Source organism: Empidonax traillii, unplaced genomic scaffold (assembly GCF_003031625.1).
Source record: "Empidonax traillii isolate 1590-97213 ecotype Southwest subspecies unplaced genomic scaffold, ASM303162v1 scaffold694:size336501, whole genome shotgun sequence".
NCBI lineage: Eukaryota > Metazoa > Chordata > Aves > Passeriformes > Tyrannidae > Empidonax > Empidonax traillii.
In genome coordinates this window covers 245,029-264,450 of record NW_020955887.1, presented here as the reverse complement: position 1 = coordinate 264,450, position 19,422 = coordinate 245,029, and the positions used below count along the sequence as shown (strand labels likewise).

The window sequence follows — 19,422 nt, the reverse complement described above, 5'->3', positions numbered from 1 at the left end:
GCGGGGGATGTCAGGGACTTGGTTCAGGCTGTAGTTCCTGCTTGGGAAATCAGGGCAGACAGAGGATGGGACGTGGCCCACACGGGAGGAGGCTGAGGGGAAATGCCCATCTTCTGTGTTAGGATGAGGTGGCAGAGGGGAATTGGGGTGGGGATTGAGGGTACCAGTGAGGGGCACTGCTGGAGTCTGGGGCTGGAAGGAGGAGAAGCAAGAGGGTCAGGATGGTCTGTCAGCAGAGCGTCTGATGAGGGGCTGCTCAAGGAAGAAGGATCTGAGAGTCCTTTCCCATCCCTCATATCTCCATGTTCTGCTCCCGCTTTCCCCGAGATCCCAGATAAAGGACATGCTTTCTGGGAAGGAATCAGTCTGTTGAGCTCCCACGTGTTGGAAAAGCCTGTGTGAACCGGCTTGGGTGGGCAGAGAGGCAAGAAAGCTTTGGATGTGCTGTAGGGTCTGGCCAACATCCCTCGTGGCAATACAGAGGGGTCTGAGCTGTGGCTGCTCCTGAGTTGGAATCCCAGGGCCGGTTGCAGTGTTGGTCTCTAAACCAGTGACCTGTGGGTTGAGGCTGCCCATGTCCCATTTCTCGCTTCTGCTCTGCTCTCCTCTCCACCAGCCCTCTCCATGCAAATCCCTTGCTGCCTTTGGCAGAGGATCCTCTTCTGTACAAACATGCTCCAGGCTGTGCTGAGGTGGGAGTTTTCCTGGTGACTTACCATGTGTCAGCCAGGGACATCAGAGGAAGAGTCCAGGAAGGATGTGCTGGCAGGTTCGCTCCATGCCTTGCTGAGCTGGTGCAAGTATACCTTGTGAGTGGTGTGATGGGCATGTCCTGGCATTTAACTATGAGTGGGGCAAGGTGAGCCAGTTGTTTAGTTTTAATTCTCAAATCTCTGGCAGCAGCAGCTGCAAAGCCCTGGTCTGTGATGGGAGAGAGCTCAGGGTGTGATTTGTGCACTCCCTGTGTGTGATTCAGCGCTCGTTAACAGTGTCAAGGCTATGCTGATGGGCTTTACTGCAGGTGGAGGAAGCCAATTCCTGATGTGCCACTGAGGCTGAAATGACTTTATTATTGTTCCTCATTAGGAAGGTTAAGGAGAAATTTTGTCAGAATTGTTTAGAAAAACTATCTTCCATGTTGGGAGAGAAGGGATGAGGAACCTGCTCTGGCTGTAATGTACTGCTGCAAAAGTGAGGCTCCTGAAGGCCATTTTGTGGCCCCACTGAGGCAGAGGCTGGTGCCCCTGCTTCTGAAGGAGGGCAGTCGCTGCCTGCAAAGGGAGCTGTGACTTTGACATCACTGACCACAAGAACGGGCAGTCCTGATGAGAGTGATGCTCCAGTGCAGGGGACTTGGGCTGTATTTCTGAATCTCACACTTGTGCCCTATCGTAGATGTACCTGATCTGCTTGGTGCTGTAGGGAACACCCACCACACTCAGGCCAATGTGTTGGGAGCCTTGACTTTTGGGGCAGAGGATTTGCATCCTTTCTTCATCCTCTTCTGAGCAGCTGCGGCTCCTGGTGCCTTGTCAGAGCCAGAAGGGCGAGCAACACCAGGGGCTTACTCTCAGCCCAGCACTCACAGGTCGCTGCCGAGCTGCCTGTCCTGGTGGGGGCTGGTGACACTGGTTTATTGCTGGTGCTCGGCTGCTTCGCAAGTCATCCTGTGTTGGGGGCAGCAATAGGAAACAGGGCTCTTCCATTGGGGTGGGAGGAGCAGCTAAGCCTGGCTAATGTCAAGGAGGGTACGTGGGTGCAAATAGCATTATGTTCACAACATCTTTGTTTAATGTTTTAGTCCAGTTAGTCTGCATAACTGTCTAAAAATAGGACATATTTTCTCTAAGTCCTCTAGTTCAAAGCCTCATAAGCCATTTTTTTCCAGCATTGGTCTCTTACTGCTGTTCTGATCCTGAAATTCGTATAATGCAAAGTTATCAGGAAAACCAAGAAGAGTGAATGAACTCTGTCAAATCCTTAAGTTTCAGCCACCTGAGAGGGAAGTTCATTAAAGTTGCAGGAACTTTCTGGCAGCCTCCTGAAGGTGGATTAAGCAAGCTGAGTAAACAAGCCACCTTACAGCCACCACAGACCCTTTTCTAGCATCAGCTTCATGTATTGTCATAAAAGCTCAGGGTCATCAGCCTTTAACTGCAGGTGACATAAGGCAAAGGGTACATCCCGATGCTGAAAGCCTGGTGAGGAGTTGGGGCTGTCTTTGCTGGGACACCCGGGGATTTGCTCTACCTCCCAGTCCTGGGGCGGATGCTGTGACCGCATGCGGTAGAGGGAGTGTGTGTTTAAATTTCAGAGCTGCTGCTGGACCCAGCCCAGTGCTCCCAGCAGCATAAATATCTAGCCTTCAGCACAGCTGTGGAAATCTGCGTTCTGTCCTCTTGCAGATTGCTCCAGGTTTCGGCTCTCCGTGCTGACATGGTGACCGAGCGGTGGCTTTTGACAACAGGCAGAAAGGACCAGCAGCTCCACAGAGGTAACCCTTTCCCTTCACATGCAGGCAATTGACCGAGGCACTTACCCTACGTGTGTTTCTATAAACTTGGGACAGGGAAGAGCCTGGGAAGAACAGTTTGCTTTCAGCAAGTTTCACTTTTGTCCATGAGCTTAAATGTTCTTAAATTTCAATGTAAATTTAAACTCTACACCTTATTTTTGTTCAGTTTCTGAATATGATCTTTATGAGTTACCTTAGAAGTAGGTTGTGAGGACCATGGTCTAATCCTGTTCTTCTCAGCTGGCTCTTGCTTGTCAAAGCAAAGTGACATAATATTTCATTATTTCACTGATGATTATGACTGGAATTGGCTCTTGTTGGGTTGGGGAGGGCACATGAGATCCAGGGCCGCAACAATCCGACACGCGCGGTACTGCTGACGTCTGCTGGTGCTCGACAAAGCCGAGCGGGTCACAGCAGAGCTGTGGGGTTTGGAGGTTTGGAGGAGGTGGTCAGTGGGAGCGGGCAGGGCACCCTCCTGCCTGCAGACCTCTGGAGTGATGCCTGGAAGTCTTCACTCAAGTCACCGCACCGGGACGCTGTGTGTGGCTTCCAGCAATGCCGAGGCTGTCTGCATGTGGCTGTGGGTGTGTGTTTGCCACAACACAGGTCTGAGGTGTTCAGCTGTTGTGGATTTCTGTGTCAAGTTTGTGCAACTGTTATGCTGTCTCTGTTCTGGTATTCAAGACACAAACTTCCAAGGATCTTCACAGCATATGGAGAGGATTTTGTAATGAGCCTCGTGAGGCTTTGCTGATCAGAAGAGCATTGTTTTACAGAATTGCTTCCTGGTGTTGATGGGCTCTGTCTCTTTTGTGTGATGCTTTTTGACAAATATGTATTTTTGTACAGTACATCTTGTTGCCTTTTGGAGTATATTTCGTCTGTGGCTTTTGAATTATGAGCTGAAAATCTGCAAATGTTCTTTGAGACTGCGGAATTGGCACGACAGGAGACTTTTGGTCTCCTTCGAACAGCAGAACCTGACATGCAAATGATGTTTTAATTGGGTGAGATGATGTTACGGTGCTTATGCCTGAAAGGTTATTTGCTGCCAGGATGGCTTACCTTGACTATGGCATTTTAGCGATGTTGGGGGTTTATGTTTTGTATTGGCTTTCTTGCTTAGAGCAGGAACAAACTGATACCTGTGGATTTGTTGGGCTGTGTTCACTGCTTCTCATCAGGTGCTGCAGAGCAATCTCTGCTTTTCTAGAAGTGTCTGTGTTCAGAGATACACTGCTTAGCCCTGCTACAGTAATTTTGGAGACCCTGAGAAAGTCTAGACAAGCAGAAGTCATTTCTGTAGTGAGTACAGTTGAGATTTTTCTGTAGAGCTAGTTTTATTTTTTTTTTAATACACTGAAATGTGCTTGCCTTGGCAGAATGCCTGGGAAGTTACTTTCCCAAAGCAGGGTTTAGAGTGGAACGATTCATGCCAATATGAGTCCTTTTCATCAAGGAGATTGTGAAATGTATCTTAACCAAAATATGTGTTTTGGGGTGATGTTCACCGGAGCCCTGCTTGATTTCAGGAAGGGTTCAGAGTAGAACTGACTTGAGATGTATCTCAGTTTCAGGATGACTTCTTGAAACGCTCTTGAAATATTCACTGTTTGTATCACAGTATCTGGAAAATGTCTGTGTCCTCCCAGGCTTAGTAAAGAGCTTGTGAACATCTGTGATCATTTGGGTCAAGTCTTTCCATCTGGCTTTGCAAAGGTTTCCAAAGTACTTCCCTGTCGAGGTACTTCCCTGGGGACCCCATGGACAGGTTCTGCTTGAAGGTTTGAGTTTTGGGGAGGCTGTGGTTTACAGGGGAATCATGACCAAGGAGGAAGTGGCAGAATGAAAGCACAAGCCAGAAGCATGAACATTTCACATGGTGCTGGGTCAAAACAGAGCCCATTTCTGGGCCAGGTAATCTCCATGCTAACCAGAATTGTTCCCGTCATGCTATACTTCCTGGTTTGCCCTGGCCTGCAAACTGGAACTTGGAATAGCAAAAAACAGAACTTGCATGTTCAACCGGTAACAGAGATGTGGGATGGAGACAGGGAATGGTTCTGGTGATTTGAAAGGGCAAATGAATTGATAGGGAAGTGTTTCTTTGATGGGCTGTTAAGACAGACTTTACTGTGAACCGCATGCCTGCCTAATGAATGTCTCCTTAGGAAAGGCTTTGTCAGGCTGAGGAGAGGTCCACTGAGATGGCTTCAAAATAACCAATGCTTTGTGCATCCACCTTGCTGATGAGAACCTAGGCCCAAATCTCTATCCTGACTGATTTGTTACAAACATTTTTTTAATGCAGCTCTTGGTTTCGTCATAATGCAATCTGGGACATTTCCAAAAATGCCAGCTTTTCACCTTTAATGTTGGCCCTTGAAAGCTGTTAACCCCACAAGGGCTGATGGTCAAAGTCCTACATCTCTGAAAATGACCATGGGTTATTATGTCTATGAGGTAGGTGTTGTGTTGTGGGACTTAGGGACACGAGGATCTCTGGAAGAGAGTTGTTGGTGAGCATGAACTCGGGGAGTCCAATGGGCTCCCAGCAGCTGGCTGTGTTGGGAAATGGTAGTCGTTGGCTTGCTGTGGACCACTGCAGCTCGCCCTGTTCTCTCAAGACAGTGCCAAAGACACAAGGATGTTAAAAAAGATATTAATGCTTTGCTCAAATGTTTTGTTTTCTGGGGGCTGGTGCAGAAATTCAAATGGTCAGAGCACGCTGTGACTCTTGGCAGAATCATGCTGACATGGTTGCTGCTCATTTTGCTGCTGAAAGTGCAAGGAAATCTGTTCTGCAGCCAGCTCTTGCTATGTGAATGTGGCCAAAAATAGTAAGGAAACAGCATTCCCATCTAGTTCCTTGAGAGGGTGTTGAACTAATTTGTGTAGGAAAGTGATTCTGATGTTCTCTGGAGGTTTCCCTTTGGAGACCTGTGCAGTCAGACTTGGACCCCTCTGTTTTCCTGCTCCGTGGCTGAAGTGGAGCTACAGCGGATGCAGTGATCTGTTCGATCTATCTCAGTTCCCTAGCACGTGTTCCCTGGCCCTGCTGAATCATCGGAACTTGTGCCTGGGCACAATTGCTCTCTGTCAGCTGCATCCTGGGATTAGAGCAGCATGGCTGGTGCCCAGGATATTTTGCTAAGGTCTATAAAACCAGTAGCACTTTTCTGTGAGTCCAAGTGTAAACATAACAAAATTTACAGGCTGATAGATTTATTTTTTTTTCCTGGTTAGCCCATGGGATCTAAATCTGTTGCTGCAAAGAGGAGAAGGCTTGCTATTAGTTTTGTGGTTTTTTTCCTGGATCTGGGAGCACTGGCAGCCTACCAATAAAACTTAGGGGCCTGTTGGGTGTTTGGCTCCTGAAAGAAGGCTGCATGCACGTGCGTGTGATCCTGAGAGACACATCGGCCCACTGCTGCTTTTCTGCCCCTATTGCTTTTCTGGGGAGCTGATTGCCTCATCCAAAGCAGAGGTGACTCTTGCTGCTGTCCCAGTGACACTGAGACTTTGGGGAAAGCTAAGCTGGGTCTTGTTGTGTGCAGCACTGCCAAACGATGGCCTCACTGACTGCCAGCAGCGCTCCTGTTGGCAGCCACAACTTGTTCCACTTGCCATTTTCCTGGAGTTCCATTTCAGTGCTACTCTGAGTCTGTAACACCCTGTGCCTAGTGTTTGCCTTGGGAAGTTGCTGTTCCTGTGAGCTCCTCCCTCATCAGCCCTGTTCTATAATTACTGATGTTCCTGAAACCAGATCCTTCCACGTGTCCTGCTCAGGTTCAGGAGGACAAGAGGTCCTTAAGCAAACCAGCAGCCCTGGAGTACAGCCAAGAGGACTTCAGCAGTATGAGAAAGCATCATCTTACAGTGTTCAGTGAGTTCTGACCCCCCCAGCCTCTCCTCACCTTCAGGATGGTAAAGGAAGGGGGAGTATATCCCAGACAGCTTCTCTAGCATGCGTGTGCTGGGTTTGCAGTGTGATGCCAAAGCATTACCACAGCTTCAGAGCCACCTCTGCCTGTGCCCTGGGCTGTGGGGGGATGATTCGATTCTCTCTCCTTGCCAGTCTTAGTGGTCTTTTCAAATAGCAGCACTTCTATGCTGTTTCCAGCGCTGAGAAGCCCCAGTGGTGTCACCTTTCCAGTACCTGCTTGTTTCCTGGCTGCTGTTGTTCCAGTGGGTCAGACCCACATGCCCCTCCTGGCCTTGGGTGCTCTGGGCTGGTGTGAGTTGACAGCAAAGCACAGATACCAGTCAGCAGTCGTCAGAATGAGATGTGTCCATTTATTTGCTGAAAACCATCCTGGAAATGCCTCGTACAGGAATGCATAACAGGAGAAGATGGTCACGAGAAGCATGGGGTGCTGACTGGGGATGGGCAGGCCAGACCTGTGAGTGTGACTGCGAACAGGTGTCAAAATCCATAATACAGGAATAAACAATGACGTTTGGCACTAATCGATTGCTCTGCACTTCCAAAACATGCTGTCTCCGTGAGTTAACACAGCAAGGGGAGGATCAGGAATAAAGCACTGTGAACGTCCTAGGTTTGCTTTTTTTGTGGTGAGTCTTGGTTTTGTTTGGGAGTTGTTTGATGATGAAGGAAATGGAGGTATGGGACTTGACCAGATTTGCTGAAGGTTGTGGAGCAGCACTTCAAATAAGAGTTAACAACTGTGCAGCTCTTCTCTGCATGTCCTGCTGCTGCCCGTCTGCCAGTGGCAGCCGTGGAGCCTGATAAAGGCAGGGAGTCTCTCTGCTGGGAAGATGTGGAGGGATGATTCCCCTGTCTCCCACTAATCTACCATCTCTAGATTTCAGAGCATATCTTATTCATGCTTGGACCTGCTGGAGCCAGGAATTGGCTGCGACTCCTGGAGGACAAGCAGCCTGGCAGACCCTGCTTTGCACGTGGCTGAGAGTTCAGTGCCCAAAGTCTTATTTGTTCCTATGTCTGTGATACCTCTTGCGCTCTTAACAAACCCAGCGCAGGTTGGAAAGCAGTTCGTTTTGCAGCAAAGTGCTGTGACCTGGTTTTGGGTAACAGCATCAGTCATGATATGAAAGGAGAAGAGTCTGTTGAGTTTTTTAGCAAGTTAGGTTTTTTTCCCCTCAATGCCCAGGAAGTGGGTGAGTTAAAACATGCAGTATATGTGTGATTCATTTTGGCAAGCCTGGCTTCTCAAGGCAATCGAGGGAATCTCCTGCACCCTGTGTCACATGTCCCTGAGTAATTAGAAGCAGCATGGTAATGGCAACTCCGGCAGCACCCTGCTGCTTAGTCAGCTGGGCTCATGCTTGGGGAAATGCAGGTGGTCAGCCTTGGAGAGAGAATCACAGGACTGGACTCTGGGGCATGGCCCAACATCTGAGCAAATGCTTCAAGGGGAAAAATCTGGTCCAGAATGTCCATCCTGCTCAGGGCTGTGTAGCAAGGAAGAGTCTATCTAGCTCTAGTAGTCTATTTCTGTGTGTAGACTGCCTTGTGGCCAAGACTTTGAGTAAGGGAGGAAGCACTTGTCTAGTAAGTGCTGCTGAGATCTCATTGGCTAACGTGGGGGCATGCTGTTCTTCCAGGAACAAACACAAACATGTTTTCAGTGTTTGTCTCTCCTGTTTTGTACACTTAGTTACCTGTCCTGTATTGCAGCATCTGCTTAGCTCTTATTTGGCTTTTATTAGTGGTAGCTGACATGTAGGAGGAGGAACAGGAACTGGTACTTGTTCGGCAGATCTTGGAAGCAGTGACACAACCTGAGGGGAGTGTGCCAAGAGGTGGTCAACCAGCAGCAATCACATCTCCTGTATGGATTCAGGTCAGTTTTGGATTCAAAATGGGCTTCACAGCACTGCTCTACAGACAACTGAGTTCTCATCTCACCCACTCTGCTTCTGTTGGCTGTGAATATGGCTAACGTTTTTGTCCAGAGGAATAAAAACACAAGTCAGAAGTGCTCCCATGATAAATTGGTTTGCTTTTGCAGTTCTTGGTGACCTCTTTTACAGTAACTTGAAAAACTACTTAGAGCAGATCAACTCTGTGACTTGACCTTGGGAGGTTTGGACCTTTCTTTGGTGCTTGGCTTTGCCTGGGAACTCTGAGCTTGGCTCCGGAGTTTACGCACTAATCATCCGTGGCGAGCTCCTGGGCCACAGGGGCACAAGCTGTGGGTTGATGAACTGGAGGCTTGGATCTTGGTCAGCTCTGGAGAAGTACTGCCTTCTTGCAGGGAATCCACACTGAAGGTTTATCTCCTTTTAGTTTTTATTCCTGTTTTTTTTAGCTTCCTTTGTGCCACGTCTCTTTCCCTGTTCCCACCAGTGTTTTAGCCTGGCATAGATGCCAGCTTCTAGGAAAGACAAACCTGTTGCCCAAGCTGTTTGCAGCCAGCAGGCATGAGCCCAAGCCCAGAGCCAGCAAATGAGCCCTCCCTCCGCTGGCTGCAGGCTCCTGGGAGGGAGCTGCTAGCTCAGCCAGGGTTACCAAAGCTCCTTGGAACAGGGATTGAGGCAAGAGCAGAGCAAGTCATGAGATGTTTGCCCTCTTGCTCATTCCCATCCTGTGGGAAGAGGAAGGGAAACAGCTTTTCGGGATTCTCTGGAGAAACTTAGGAAGGAATTCACAGTTCTCATCCTTGTTTCCACCACTGTTCTGTGACAGCTGCCGGACGGCAAAAAGGAGTGGGTGGCCACGCTGGGCAGAAATCTCTGCCTTTCTCCCTGCAGCTTGAAGCTTGTGTGTTGTGCTCTGGTGGGGGACTCCATAACCAAGAGGAGGAGATCGAGTTATCTCTGATCCTGCTCTGTCCACTTGACCACTGGATGTGGGGGCACCGAACAGCTGGAGAGGTCCTGGGATGGAGATCGGTTCTTTGGCCATCCTCTGTCATCTCTAGGGCTATCGCACAAAGATTCCATGCTGCAGTGCTGGCAGGGCAGGTCCCTCCTTGTGCTCAGAGAGAGAGAGCTTGGACAAACCTCTGGAGAGCTCCAGCTCCCCAGGACCCCCCCATTCTAACTGCAGGGCTTGCAGAGGAATGGAGGGGAGCATGTGAATTCTTGGTGAATCTCCACAGTCTCTGCTTGCTGCCACCCTGCTGGCTGCTGCCCCTGGCCCAGGGTTGAGGGCTGGGGTCCCTCTCTCACCAGGAGCCCTGCCCAGCCACTGGTTCCTTGTGAGGGTGCACAGGCATGGCCCGTGCACAGCCCTTTATCCAGGCTGTAGCTGCTCTGGACCTTCATCTGCCAAAGGCAGGGGGTGCAGCCTTCCATGAGAGATCAGTCTTCTTTCCCAGTCCTCTCCCTCTATCCCTGTGGTTTAGAAAACGGGGGAAGGGCTAAGGGAGAGGCAGGTGTGCAAACAGCCCCCACAGCTCTCCTCTGCCCAGGCCCCTTGTACTCTTGGCCTGCAAAGAGATATTCAAAGAATATGTTTGGAGCCTTCTGATAAAAGTTTTTCTCTCTCTGCCTCTCCAGCCACCCTTAAAGGGTGGGATTAGCATCCATATCCTTCCTGTAATGCCTGCATGCACATGGGGAGCCCTAGCTGGAGCCCCTCGATGCAGTCTGTGCACATCTCACCCTCTGCTTTCCCCCTCCTAAGCCTGTCCAAGTCTTGACTCCAAGCACAGTTTTGGAGTTGCTTTGGTGGGTTTTGGGGAGCAAGCTGCATGTCACAAACTCACTGCCACCCTGGGAGCCCATGGCCCTGAGCAGACCTGGCGGATGGAGGACAGCATGCCAGGGATGCCCTCATGTTATTCCAACAACAGTATGCCATGAGGCATCTGGGGCAAAGCAGAGAGCTCTGTCAGCGCTGGGTTTAAAGCTAGGGGCCCAAGCGTGATGCCAGGGACAAAAGGGATGTAATGAGCTAGCTGCTCATTAAGCTGCTGCAGGATGGATTTTCCACTGTAGATGAGTTTCTCCTGCCACAAGCTTCCCTCACTAACTGCTCTTCCAGGCAAAAGTGTTTCCCTGACGTTTGTATGTTCATTTATATATAACCTTGAAAATGATTGAGCTCATTACCTTCCATCTCCACTGAAAAGGTTTTCCTGCCTGTGTGCCATGTCCCACTGCGCTGGATTTGTTAGTGGAGGCCAAGGATAACACAGCCTTTCAATGGTCCCTCAGTGCTCCTTCGGGAAGGGAGCACCCCTCTGCCTGCTCCTGCCACCATGGAGTGTGCTCACAGCCACCACTAAAGTACCTCTCCTGGAAACAAAGACACCTGTCCTGCAGTCTGCATTCCCAGTGTAGTGGGGGAAAAGCAAAGCCCTTCTGGCTGTGGGAGACCCAGGCTTTTGTGCAGCACCAGCTCTGGGGGTGACTTGTGTCCTGGCTTTGCAACATGTTTGTGCTCACTCTCCCACCTGCAGGTTTTGTCCTCTCCCTCAGTTGCTTCCTTGATCTTGCAGGGAGCTCTGACCTTGACAGCTTTCCAGGAATCCGAGGAACTGGCTGCAGCTCTGAGTTCAAAGTGTGACACATGAGGGTCTGCTGCAGGAGGGCAAATGAGCCCAGGGAATCCTGGATCTCTGCTGCCCTCCCCCAGCCCCTCCCTGGGCTGTGCCATGGACTTGGGCACAGGGCACAGACCATCCCAGAGCTCAGGGTTGCCCTTGTATGAGGCCCCTGTGAGATGCTGCATTGGTTTAACTTGGGCCTGCAAATTGAGGCTTTCCTGGAAGAACAGGAATTTTAGTGGCTTTCCTGATGGATATTTCTCTGTTTAAAAATAGCTCCTTTAAGGAAGTGGATGGACCTCTACATGAACTGGCCTTGAGATACTAATTACTCAAGCAAGAGTCAGTTTAGGAATCGAGATCTGGAGGTAAATGAGCACCAGGGTGTTACAGCACAAGCTGGGTGCTCAGGCGAGATCCACATGGTTGGGAGGGAGGTGGGAATGGCTCTGCAATGGCTGTGGTAGTGGTGATGCATCGTTTGCACAGCTTGAGCTTTTCGTGGGCTCTTTGGGATAGAGTAAGGCAAACAAGGAGCGGAAGCGCGCGGGGGGAGGACGGGTCATTCCTCCCACAGGAAACCCAGGATTAAGACACTGGTTGGATTGTGAGGCCGTTGGGATTGTGCTGCTGGACCCCGTGGCTGAGCACAGCCCGGCAGCTCTTGGCAGAGGAACCAAGTGAAAACAAACACAAAGGCTGTAACTGGCAGTGCTGTGATGGAAAGGAGCACGAGCACAGGGCCAGCAGGAAGCCATCGGTCTTGCAGATGGCTCACACAAGTCAGGGGCTTTTAAGCCACTGCCTGCTGCTACATCGAGCCCTGCTCCCCCAGCATCCCCCACCCAAGGGCACAGAGCACCCTGGTCAGCCGCTGCTCCTGGTCCCAGCTCTGCCGTGGCTGTGTGGGGATGTAGGGTGAAGCCACCCCTACCTTGGCCCTTCTGAAGGTGTTGGCTCTGAAAGACCCTGGCCTTGGCTGCCACAGTGACATCCTAGGGCACTGGCGGCTCTGGGGGACGTTTTCTGGGGCAGTGTTTCTGCTATGGGACTTGCAAGCTGGGGACCCCGGGTCCCTGGGTGGCATCTGAGCTGGTTTGTTGTCTGGGTTCTGTCTGCTGGCCTTTAAATACAATTCTGTGATCTTTTGCTTCCTTGAGTCTTAGAGTGAGTGCATAGGGATCTTTAAAGGGCCCCAGCTCTGCACGTCTCACGGGCTGAGGAGCAAGCGCAGAGCAGGACTGGTGTGGCTGGTGACACACTGTCCTGCTGCTGAGCTGCTCCGTGCAGGCACTCAGCACTGACCCTGGCCTCTCTCCCGTGTCCTGCAGGCTAGTAGGAACAGCCTGGTGGGGTCCATCTCGGATAGACTCGGATGATGCCAGAGCTATGACAGGGATTGCAGTCTTGGCACTGAGGGGTGATCAATTATGGAACAACTACAGGAGGAAGTACCTGAGGTCAAGGAAGAGGAAGAGGAAGAGGCAGTGATGGTGGCAAGCAGAGCCTTGGACCCAACTGGAGGACCAGACAGCTCACTGCCTTCAAGCAGCTACACAGGTAAGTGGAGCCATGGGAGCTCGTCTGCCCCCAGAGCATACAGGCATCCACAGCCTGCAGGCAGCGTGCTCAGCTGCAAGGGCAGAGGACCTGTCTGTGAATGGAGTTCAGCTGGTTTTAATTTCTTCCCTTTATGAAATAATGCACCAATAGCCAAGTTATGGAGAGGCTTACTTATTGCTCTGCAGTCACTGCACAGCCATTGGCAATGGGTTGTGGAGTGGAAATGAAAAGGACAGACAGGTAACATTGTGCCTCAGAGCAAGGGGCCTCCCAGGGTGCCTGGAAATGCTTCCCTGGACACTTTTTGAAGTCCTCAGTGCAAAGTGATTGTAGGAGCTGGGAGAGAAGGTTTGTGGCTGCTGAAGAGGCTCCTCCAGAGCCCTGGACATTCCAGCTGGGCAGCCCTATGCCAGTGGCTAGCCAACCAAGGATTATAAAGTCAGCTGGTTGTGTTTCATTGCCTGGGCATGAATGCCTGGAATCTGCCTGGAGCCAGTGTCTGATTCCTGGTAACTAGCCAGCTGCTATGGCAGTGGCAGGCAGGACAGGGCTGGAAATCCTTCCTCAGCCCCACGACTGGAAGAGCTGGCCACACCAGGTGCTAGGCCTGTGGCTGTAACATGGAAGGACACGTCCCTGTGTGTGTTTGCAGACATGTCGCAGAGCTCCTCTCCCTCGCTGTCGGACCAGCTGCAGATGGGCTGTGAGGAGGCAGCCCTGGGAGCACTGAACGTGGAGTGCAGAGTCTGCGGAGACAAAGCCTCGGGGTTCCACTACGGCGTGCACGCCTGCGAGGGCTGCAAGGTGCGTCCGTGGAGAGGGCTGGGCTCAGCTGCACCAAGCAGGGCTTAGACCCCAGGGACTGGGCTGCCTCCTCAAACAAGCAGATTTGCAGCAAAACAGGGATGTGGGATTGAGTAAGTGTAAAAAACCTGTCCAGAGAGTGTGGCAAGTACAGGCAGGCAGCAAGTGGTGCCCTGGGAAGGTGCCTGAGACCTGTATGGCCCAAATTTTGCGCTGTCATGCTTTACTTTGAAAGGCAAATCCATCTGTCCCCACAAGGCCCCTGAGTTTGCTTTTAAAGATTGGTTTCTGTGCCACAGATCAGCATTGAGCTGTGTGTTTATCCCCCTGGGATCACTGGCTGCAGCTTGGATGTGCTTCTGGAATTCTTTCCCCAACAGCAGATCCAGCAGAGATATGTTAGCAGCCCAGGTCCTGCCAGATGTTCCTGCAGGCCAGGGTTGGCTCATGGCTTGTTTCTCCAAAGAAAAGCGGTTTGGGAAGAAATTTTTTACAGATAAAGTAATCAGACATTGGAATGGGCTGCCCAGGGTGGTGGTGGATTCACCATCTCTGGAGGTTTTTAAGGTGAGACTGGATGAGGCACTTAGTGCTATGGTCTAGTAACCATGGCGGTGTTGGATCAAGGTTGGACTTGATGATCTCGGAGGTCGTTTCCAACCCGGTTGATTCTATGATTCTGTCCCTCCCTGCTGGCTGCTGGCACTGTCACACAGCACCGGGCCAGGGGCTGACCTCCACACTTCCTCCTCTGCAGTACCCTTCTCCCACTGCACAACCTCTCCTTGGGACAGCAACTCTGCTTGCACCAGAGAGACCCAGGGCTCCTCCTACTCACCTGCCTGAACCTCGCTGAGGCTCCTGGGGTTAACAAACCAGCCAGGTCCCAAAACACAGGCCCTAGCGCTGCTGCTCCATGTCTCCCTGCTCCCTGCCTGCAGGGTTTCTTCCGCCGGACAATCCGCATGAAGCTGGAGTATGAGAAGTGTGAGAGGAGCTGCAAGATTCAGAAGAAGAATCGAAACAAGTGCCAGTACTGCCGCTTCCAGAAATGCCTCTCCCTGGGCATGTCACACAATGGTGAGTGTCACTGCTGACCACAGGCCTGACTGACTGGGTGACATGGGACCAGCTGCTCTCCTATGAAGGGTGCATATGGTAGGCTGTGCTTTAGCCCATGGCTCTCCTTGCCAAGGGATCATTCAAACCCAATGTTTCAAGCCTTTGACTCTTAAACCCCGTCTTCTATACGAGAAGGGGCTGTTCATTCCCACCATGCAGGACAGCTGCTGGCACGTGGCTGTGCCTTACGAACTGGCCCAGAGGGAAGTGGACACACAGATTGCTCTTCTGTGCCAGGATTTTAAAACTTCTGGTGTAACCATCTAGGTCATGACCAAGCAAAGGTCTTTATGTGGGTTTGTGAAAGAGCCCAGAGGAGTGGGATGGGAGTTCAGTGTGAGGGAAGCAGCAATGAGTGGTTCATGAAGGTGCCAGTGCTGGAGGAGCTGCATCCTGGAGAAGCACTGTGTTGTGCAGGTGTTCACCAGCAGACCTGTCCGTCTGCGGTGGCAGAACAACCTTTTGCCTCTCTGGGTGCATCTCCTGGAGTCACCCCCCTGTCTTGACCCACTGGTTTTGCCCCCCCAGCAATCCGCTTTGGGCGCATGCCAGAGGCAGAGAAGAGAAAGCTGGTGGCAGGGCTGACGGCAAACGAGATCGGCTGCCAGAACCCGCAGGTGGCCGACCTGAAAGCTTTCTCCAAGCATATCTACAATGCCTACCTGAAGAATTTCAACATGACCAAAAAGAAGGCAAGAGGTATCCTGACCGGGAAGGCCAGCAGCACCCCAGTAAGTTCCCTCCCAGGGCAGGTGGGGTTGGCCATGGCCAGTACAGAGGGCTGTTCTCTGGGGGATGCTGCACATTTCCCTCCTGCCATAGCTGTTCCACATGCACCGGTTTCCACCTGCAGCTAGGTGGGCCCTGCACGTCCTGCCCCTCGCTAGGAAAAGTCCCATTGCTGTGCAGACTTGTGCTATGGTGGTGGGTGCAGATTGCCTGAGCATTGTCTGTCCCAGAGGCAGGGAACAGCACAGGGACAGACAAACAAACATGAGTGTCCTGGGCAGAGCTGGCACCTCAAGTTCCCACAGCAGACTCCTAACTTCCTTCTTGTTCAAGCAGCCTTTTGTGATCCATGACATGGACACCTTGTGGCAGGCAGAGAAGGGGCTGGTGTGGAAGCAGCTGGTGAATGGCATCCCCCCCTACAAGGAGATCGGGGTGCACGTCTTCTATCGCTGCCAGTGCACCACGGTGGAGACTGTGCGGGAGCTCACAGAGTTTGCCAAGAGCATCCCCAGCTTCATAGGCCTCTACTTGAACGACCAAGTGACTCTGCTCAAGTACGGGGTGCACGAGGCCATCTTCGCCATGCTGGCCTCCATCATGAACAAGGATGGGCTGCTGGTGGCCAACGGGAACGGCTTCGTGACCCGTGAGTTCCTGCGTAGCCTGCGCAAGCCCTTCAATGAGATTATGGAGCCCAAATTTGAGTTTGCGGTGAAGTTCAATGCGCTGGAGCTGGATGACAGTGACCTGTCCCTGTTTGTGGCAGCCATCATCCTGTGCGGAGGTGAGCGGGGGCCCTCGCCCGTGCCAGAGTCAGGAAGAGTCCTCCTTACTTAGAGGTGGTTCAGAGAGGGCTGTCAAAGGGTACACTTCTCCCCTTTCTAGCTGATGAGGTTTGAGTCACAGTGGGTGGGATACAATCCTCAGCTTCCTTTCCCCAGGAGGAGCATGTACTTTGGAGGGCTGCCCCATGACCCTGCAGCTACCATGCTTCCTCTCCACAGACCGTCCTGGCCTGATGAATGTGAAGCAGGTGGAGGAGATCCAAGACAACATCCTGCGAGTGCTGGAGTTTCACCTACAGGCCAACCACCCAGATGCTCAGTACCTTTTCCCCAAGCTGCTGCAGAAGATGGCAGATCTGCGGCAGCTGGTGACGGAGCATGCCCAGCTGGTGCAGAAGATCAAGAAGACAGAGACAGAGACATCTCTGCACCCGCTTCTGCAGGAGATCTACAAGGACATGTACTGAGGACCTGTTATTTATGAGAATGAAGCCATGGATTCCCATCAAGACTCTTCGTACAGAAACAAAGAAAACCCTTCCCTGTGTCTTCCATTTCTTCTATTGGAAACTCTTTTCTACGTGACCCTGACATACGGTACGTAGGGCAAGATGCTGTCACAATTTGCAGCTGCCTCCTGCTCGGCCAGGGCTTCCGTTAACACACACTAACAAATCTCCGCAGCTGCTGTTTCCATTACTGCGGCCCAGCTCCAGCTGTTCCCCGGGCCTCTGGAGCGGCCACCCGGTTTACATGGCACAGGCAGTGTGGTTCTTACAGCACCCCAGGTCTCCAAGGTGGGAGGAGCTCTGGTCCTTAGGAGACCCGAGCGAGGTGCAGGGGTCCGGTGGGACCAGCAGCAGCACTTACAGCATGTCTGTATTTTCTTGTTCGTTTGCACTCCGAAGACACAGTCCTGAGCCGTGAAGTCTGGGACAGTTGTGATGTGAAAGGATGTTTCTCTCTTTCCCAAAGAAAAGCCAGAGTATTTGAACACGGGTAGGGCTGTCCTAGCAGGGACCCTCAGCAGCAGCCCCCTGTTCTGTGCAGTGTGTTCCTGTCTCCCAGAGGGACCGTGTGAGCTCTGCCTTCCTGAGTGCTGTGTGGGAGCCTTTGCTCCTGGCACCCTCATTCCAGAGGAAATGTGTTCCTTAGCACCTCAGTATGAGAGGAGGGATGGGGAGGTGGGAGGGCAAGGATTTGACTCGTTAAAATTCACCTTCACAGCAGAGGCTGGAACTTGTGGCTTCCACAGGCTGTTCTGCATAGATACAAGTTACTAAAAAGGTCTGTGCAGGGTCAGGGGCTTTGGGCTGGTCAGGGTTTGGTGTCCTGCCTCAGTTTCCCTTGTGAAAGGGACCTGGATTGTCACTGGCTCTCTGCTCCAAGGAGGAGCAAAAGGATCCTTTAGTGCATTGGTTGCAAAGAGCTTTACAGCTGTAAACCCCAGTATAAATGCCAGGGATTTATAAACTGGGATGGAGTGAGTGGGATGCTCACAATGGGCAGGAGCTTCCCAGAGAGCACAGCCAGGTCACGGAAGCTGCTGGTCCTCCTCTGCCACTGTTCTGAGAGCTGGGACAGCTCCAGGCTTCAGGGTCTGCCTAAACCCAGCACCATAGTTGGACTTTACCTCATAACTTCTTGCAGCTGTAGTGAAACGCCATAGTGCTGCCTGGGCTGGGCTGGGTGCCCAGTGTGGAGGGCTGCGTCTCCTGGGCTCGAGGGGAGAGGATGGACCCGGGAAGGGCTCAGTTTCCCTCTTGGGGTAATGGTGTCTGACCTAAGACATAGCACTTACCTATCTGCAGCTCCTGGTCCTGTGTGTCCTGAGCAGCCTTATTGAAATACTGATATTCCCAAGGAGCAGTTGTGAGAGCAAATTAGTTGGTTTTATTTTACTTTCCTCGTCTTCAGGGTAGCAGATTTCCCTGGTGCAATAAGTCCTTTAAAAAACTCAAAGGGGAAGAGCACTGGGCTTCCCCACCCCATCACAGGGCTGTCGATCCCAAACCTGCCCCTGCTGCCACACTCCAGCCCCTTGCTGTGCCTCAGTTTCCCTGCCCAGCCCCCCCCTTCCCTACCTCGCAGGAGTGTTAGGAATTACCATTTCTGAAGCACTTTGAAGCCCTCTGGGGGAAGGCACTGGGGAAGGCACTGGAGACATGCGTGTGTGCTGGATGGAGCCGGGGGGATTTGTCCTTCCCAAAGCATCCCCACCACCGTCACATGCAGGACTTGTGCCCATCACCTGGGGAACTTTTTGCTCTTCCTTCCTCAACAGTGTAACAACCTTCAAACTGAAATGTATATTTTTGCTAGAAGTACAAACCTCCAAGTGTTTTTAATAATATAGTGTCCACAAACTGACTTGACTTCAAATAAATCTGAACTAAATATTTAAGAACTTTTTTGCATCCAGCCTGTCTTCTTGGGATTTCTCTTGGCACCTGGGGGGGGCTGCCCATGGGAGGGTTTCCAGCAGAGGTGATGGGATTTGCTGTGATTTCCAGGGATTTGCCATGATTCCCGGGTCTCCATTATTCCTAGAGCTCATAGCTCATGTTGTTTTCCTGCCTGCAAACTAAAGGCAGCAGAAAGAGCCATTTCTGAGCAGGGTCTCGGTCTCAGAGCTGGGTGCTTCCTGCCCCAAATGCTTGCAGAGCTGGGCAATGAGCTCAGCTTGGCCAAAACCACCCCAAGATGGGCAAAGATGGGCTCTGGGACAGCTGGGCCACATTCTAGCTCTGGGCTCTGCCCTTGGCTGTGTCTGAACACCTGAGAGTTTGCAGAGAGCAGCTGCAAGATGCCCAGACTTCCCTCTCCCTGGTTTAAGTGTCCCTGGGAGAAGCTGTTGCACTGTCCCCCACCTCTCCCATGCAGCTGGCCTGATGAATGGGAAGGATGAACGGGGGCTCCACAGGGAGCCGTGGTACTGCTGGGCATGTGATCCAGGGTACCTGGCTGGGGACCTTGTATGGTTTAACCCAGCAGGCAGCAAAACATCACCCAGCTGTTCACTCCCTCCCTTCCCAGTGAGATGAGGGCGAGAACTGAGAAAAAAGTGAAATGTATAGGTTGAGATAAAGATAATTTAAGATGACTGAAAAAAAAAGAGGAAATAGTAATGATAAAAGAATTAGAATATACAGAATTTAGTGATGCACACTGGAGTGGTGCCTCCCACCAGGCTTCTCACTTCAGGAGCAAGAGGAGCTGAAAAGTCCTTGACTTAAAGTAAACAATGCTCACACACTCGAGTGCTATCAGCCCGGGCTTGTCCAGGCTTGTCTTCCGCCCAAATCGCAGCGCGGACCCGGCTACGAGGGGAGAAATCCCAGGAGGACCCACGACACACCTGAGGCCATAAATAGCCGTGGGAAGCGGCCAAGCCCTCTTGGCTGCCGGGGAACAAGAG

The 19,422-nt window shown here is 51.7% G+C and overlaps 1 protein-coding gene across 3 annotated transcripts; it reads left to right on the top strand.

The window, feature by feature from the left end:
• Window positions 1-191: 191 nt before the first annotated feature.
• PPARD (peroxisome proliferator activated receptor delta) lies at window positions 192-17,501 on the top strand. 3 transcript variants are annotated; one of them, XM_027899907.1, is made up of 8 exons: window positions 192-692; window positions 2,406-2,494; window positions 12,444-12,558; window positions 13,214-13,365; window positions 14,307-14,445; window positions 15,016-15,218; window positions 15,550-16,003; window positions 16,224-17,501. In XM_027899907.1, exons 3-8 carry the CDS (start codon window positions 12,489-12,491, stop codon window positions 16,469-16,471), a joined length of 1,266 nt encoding a protein of 421 aa, XP_027755708.1. In that variant the 5' UTR covers window positions 192-692; window positions 2,406-2,494; window positions 12,444-12,488; the 3' UTR covers window positions 16,472-17,501. The 3 variants fall into 3 exon arrangements, with proteins under 3 accessions (XP_027755708.1, XP_027755706.1, XP_027755707.1); XM_027899905.1 differs by having other exon boundaries at window positions 12,330-12,558; XM_027899906.1 differs by having other exon boundaries at window positions 193-692; window positions 12,330-12,558; window positions 15,553-16,003.
• The last annotated feature ends 1,921 nt before the right edge of the window (window positions 17,502-19,422 follow it).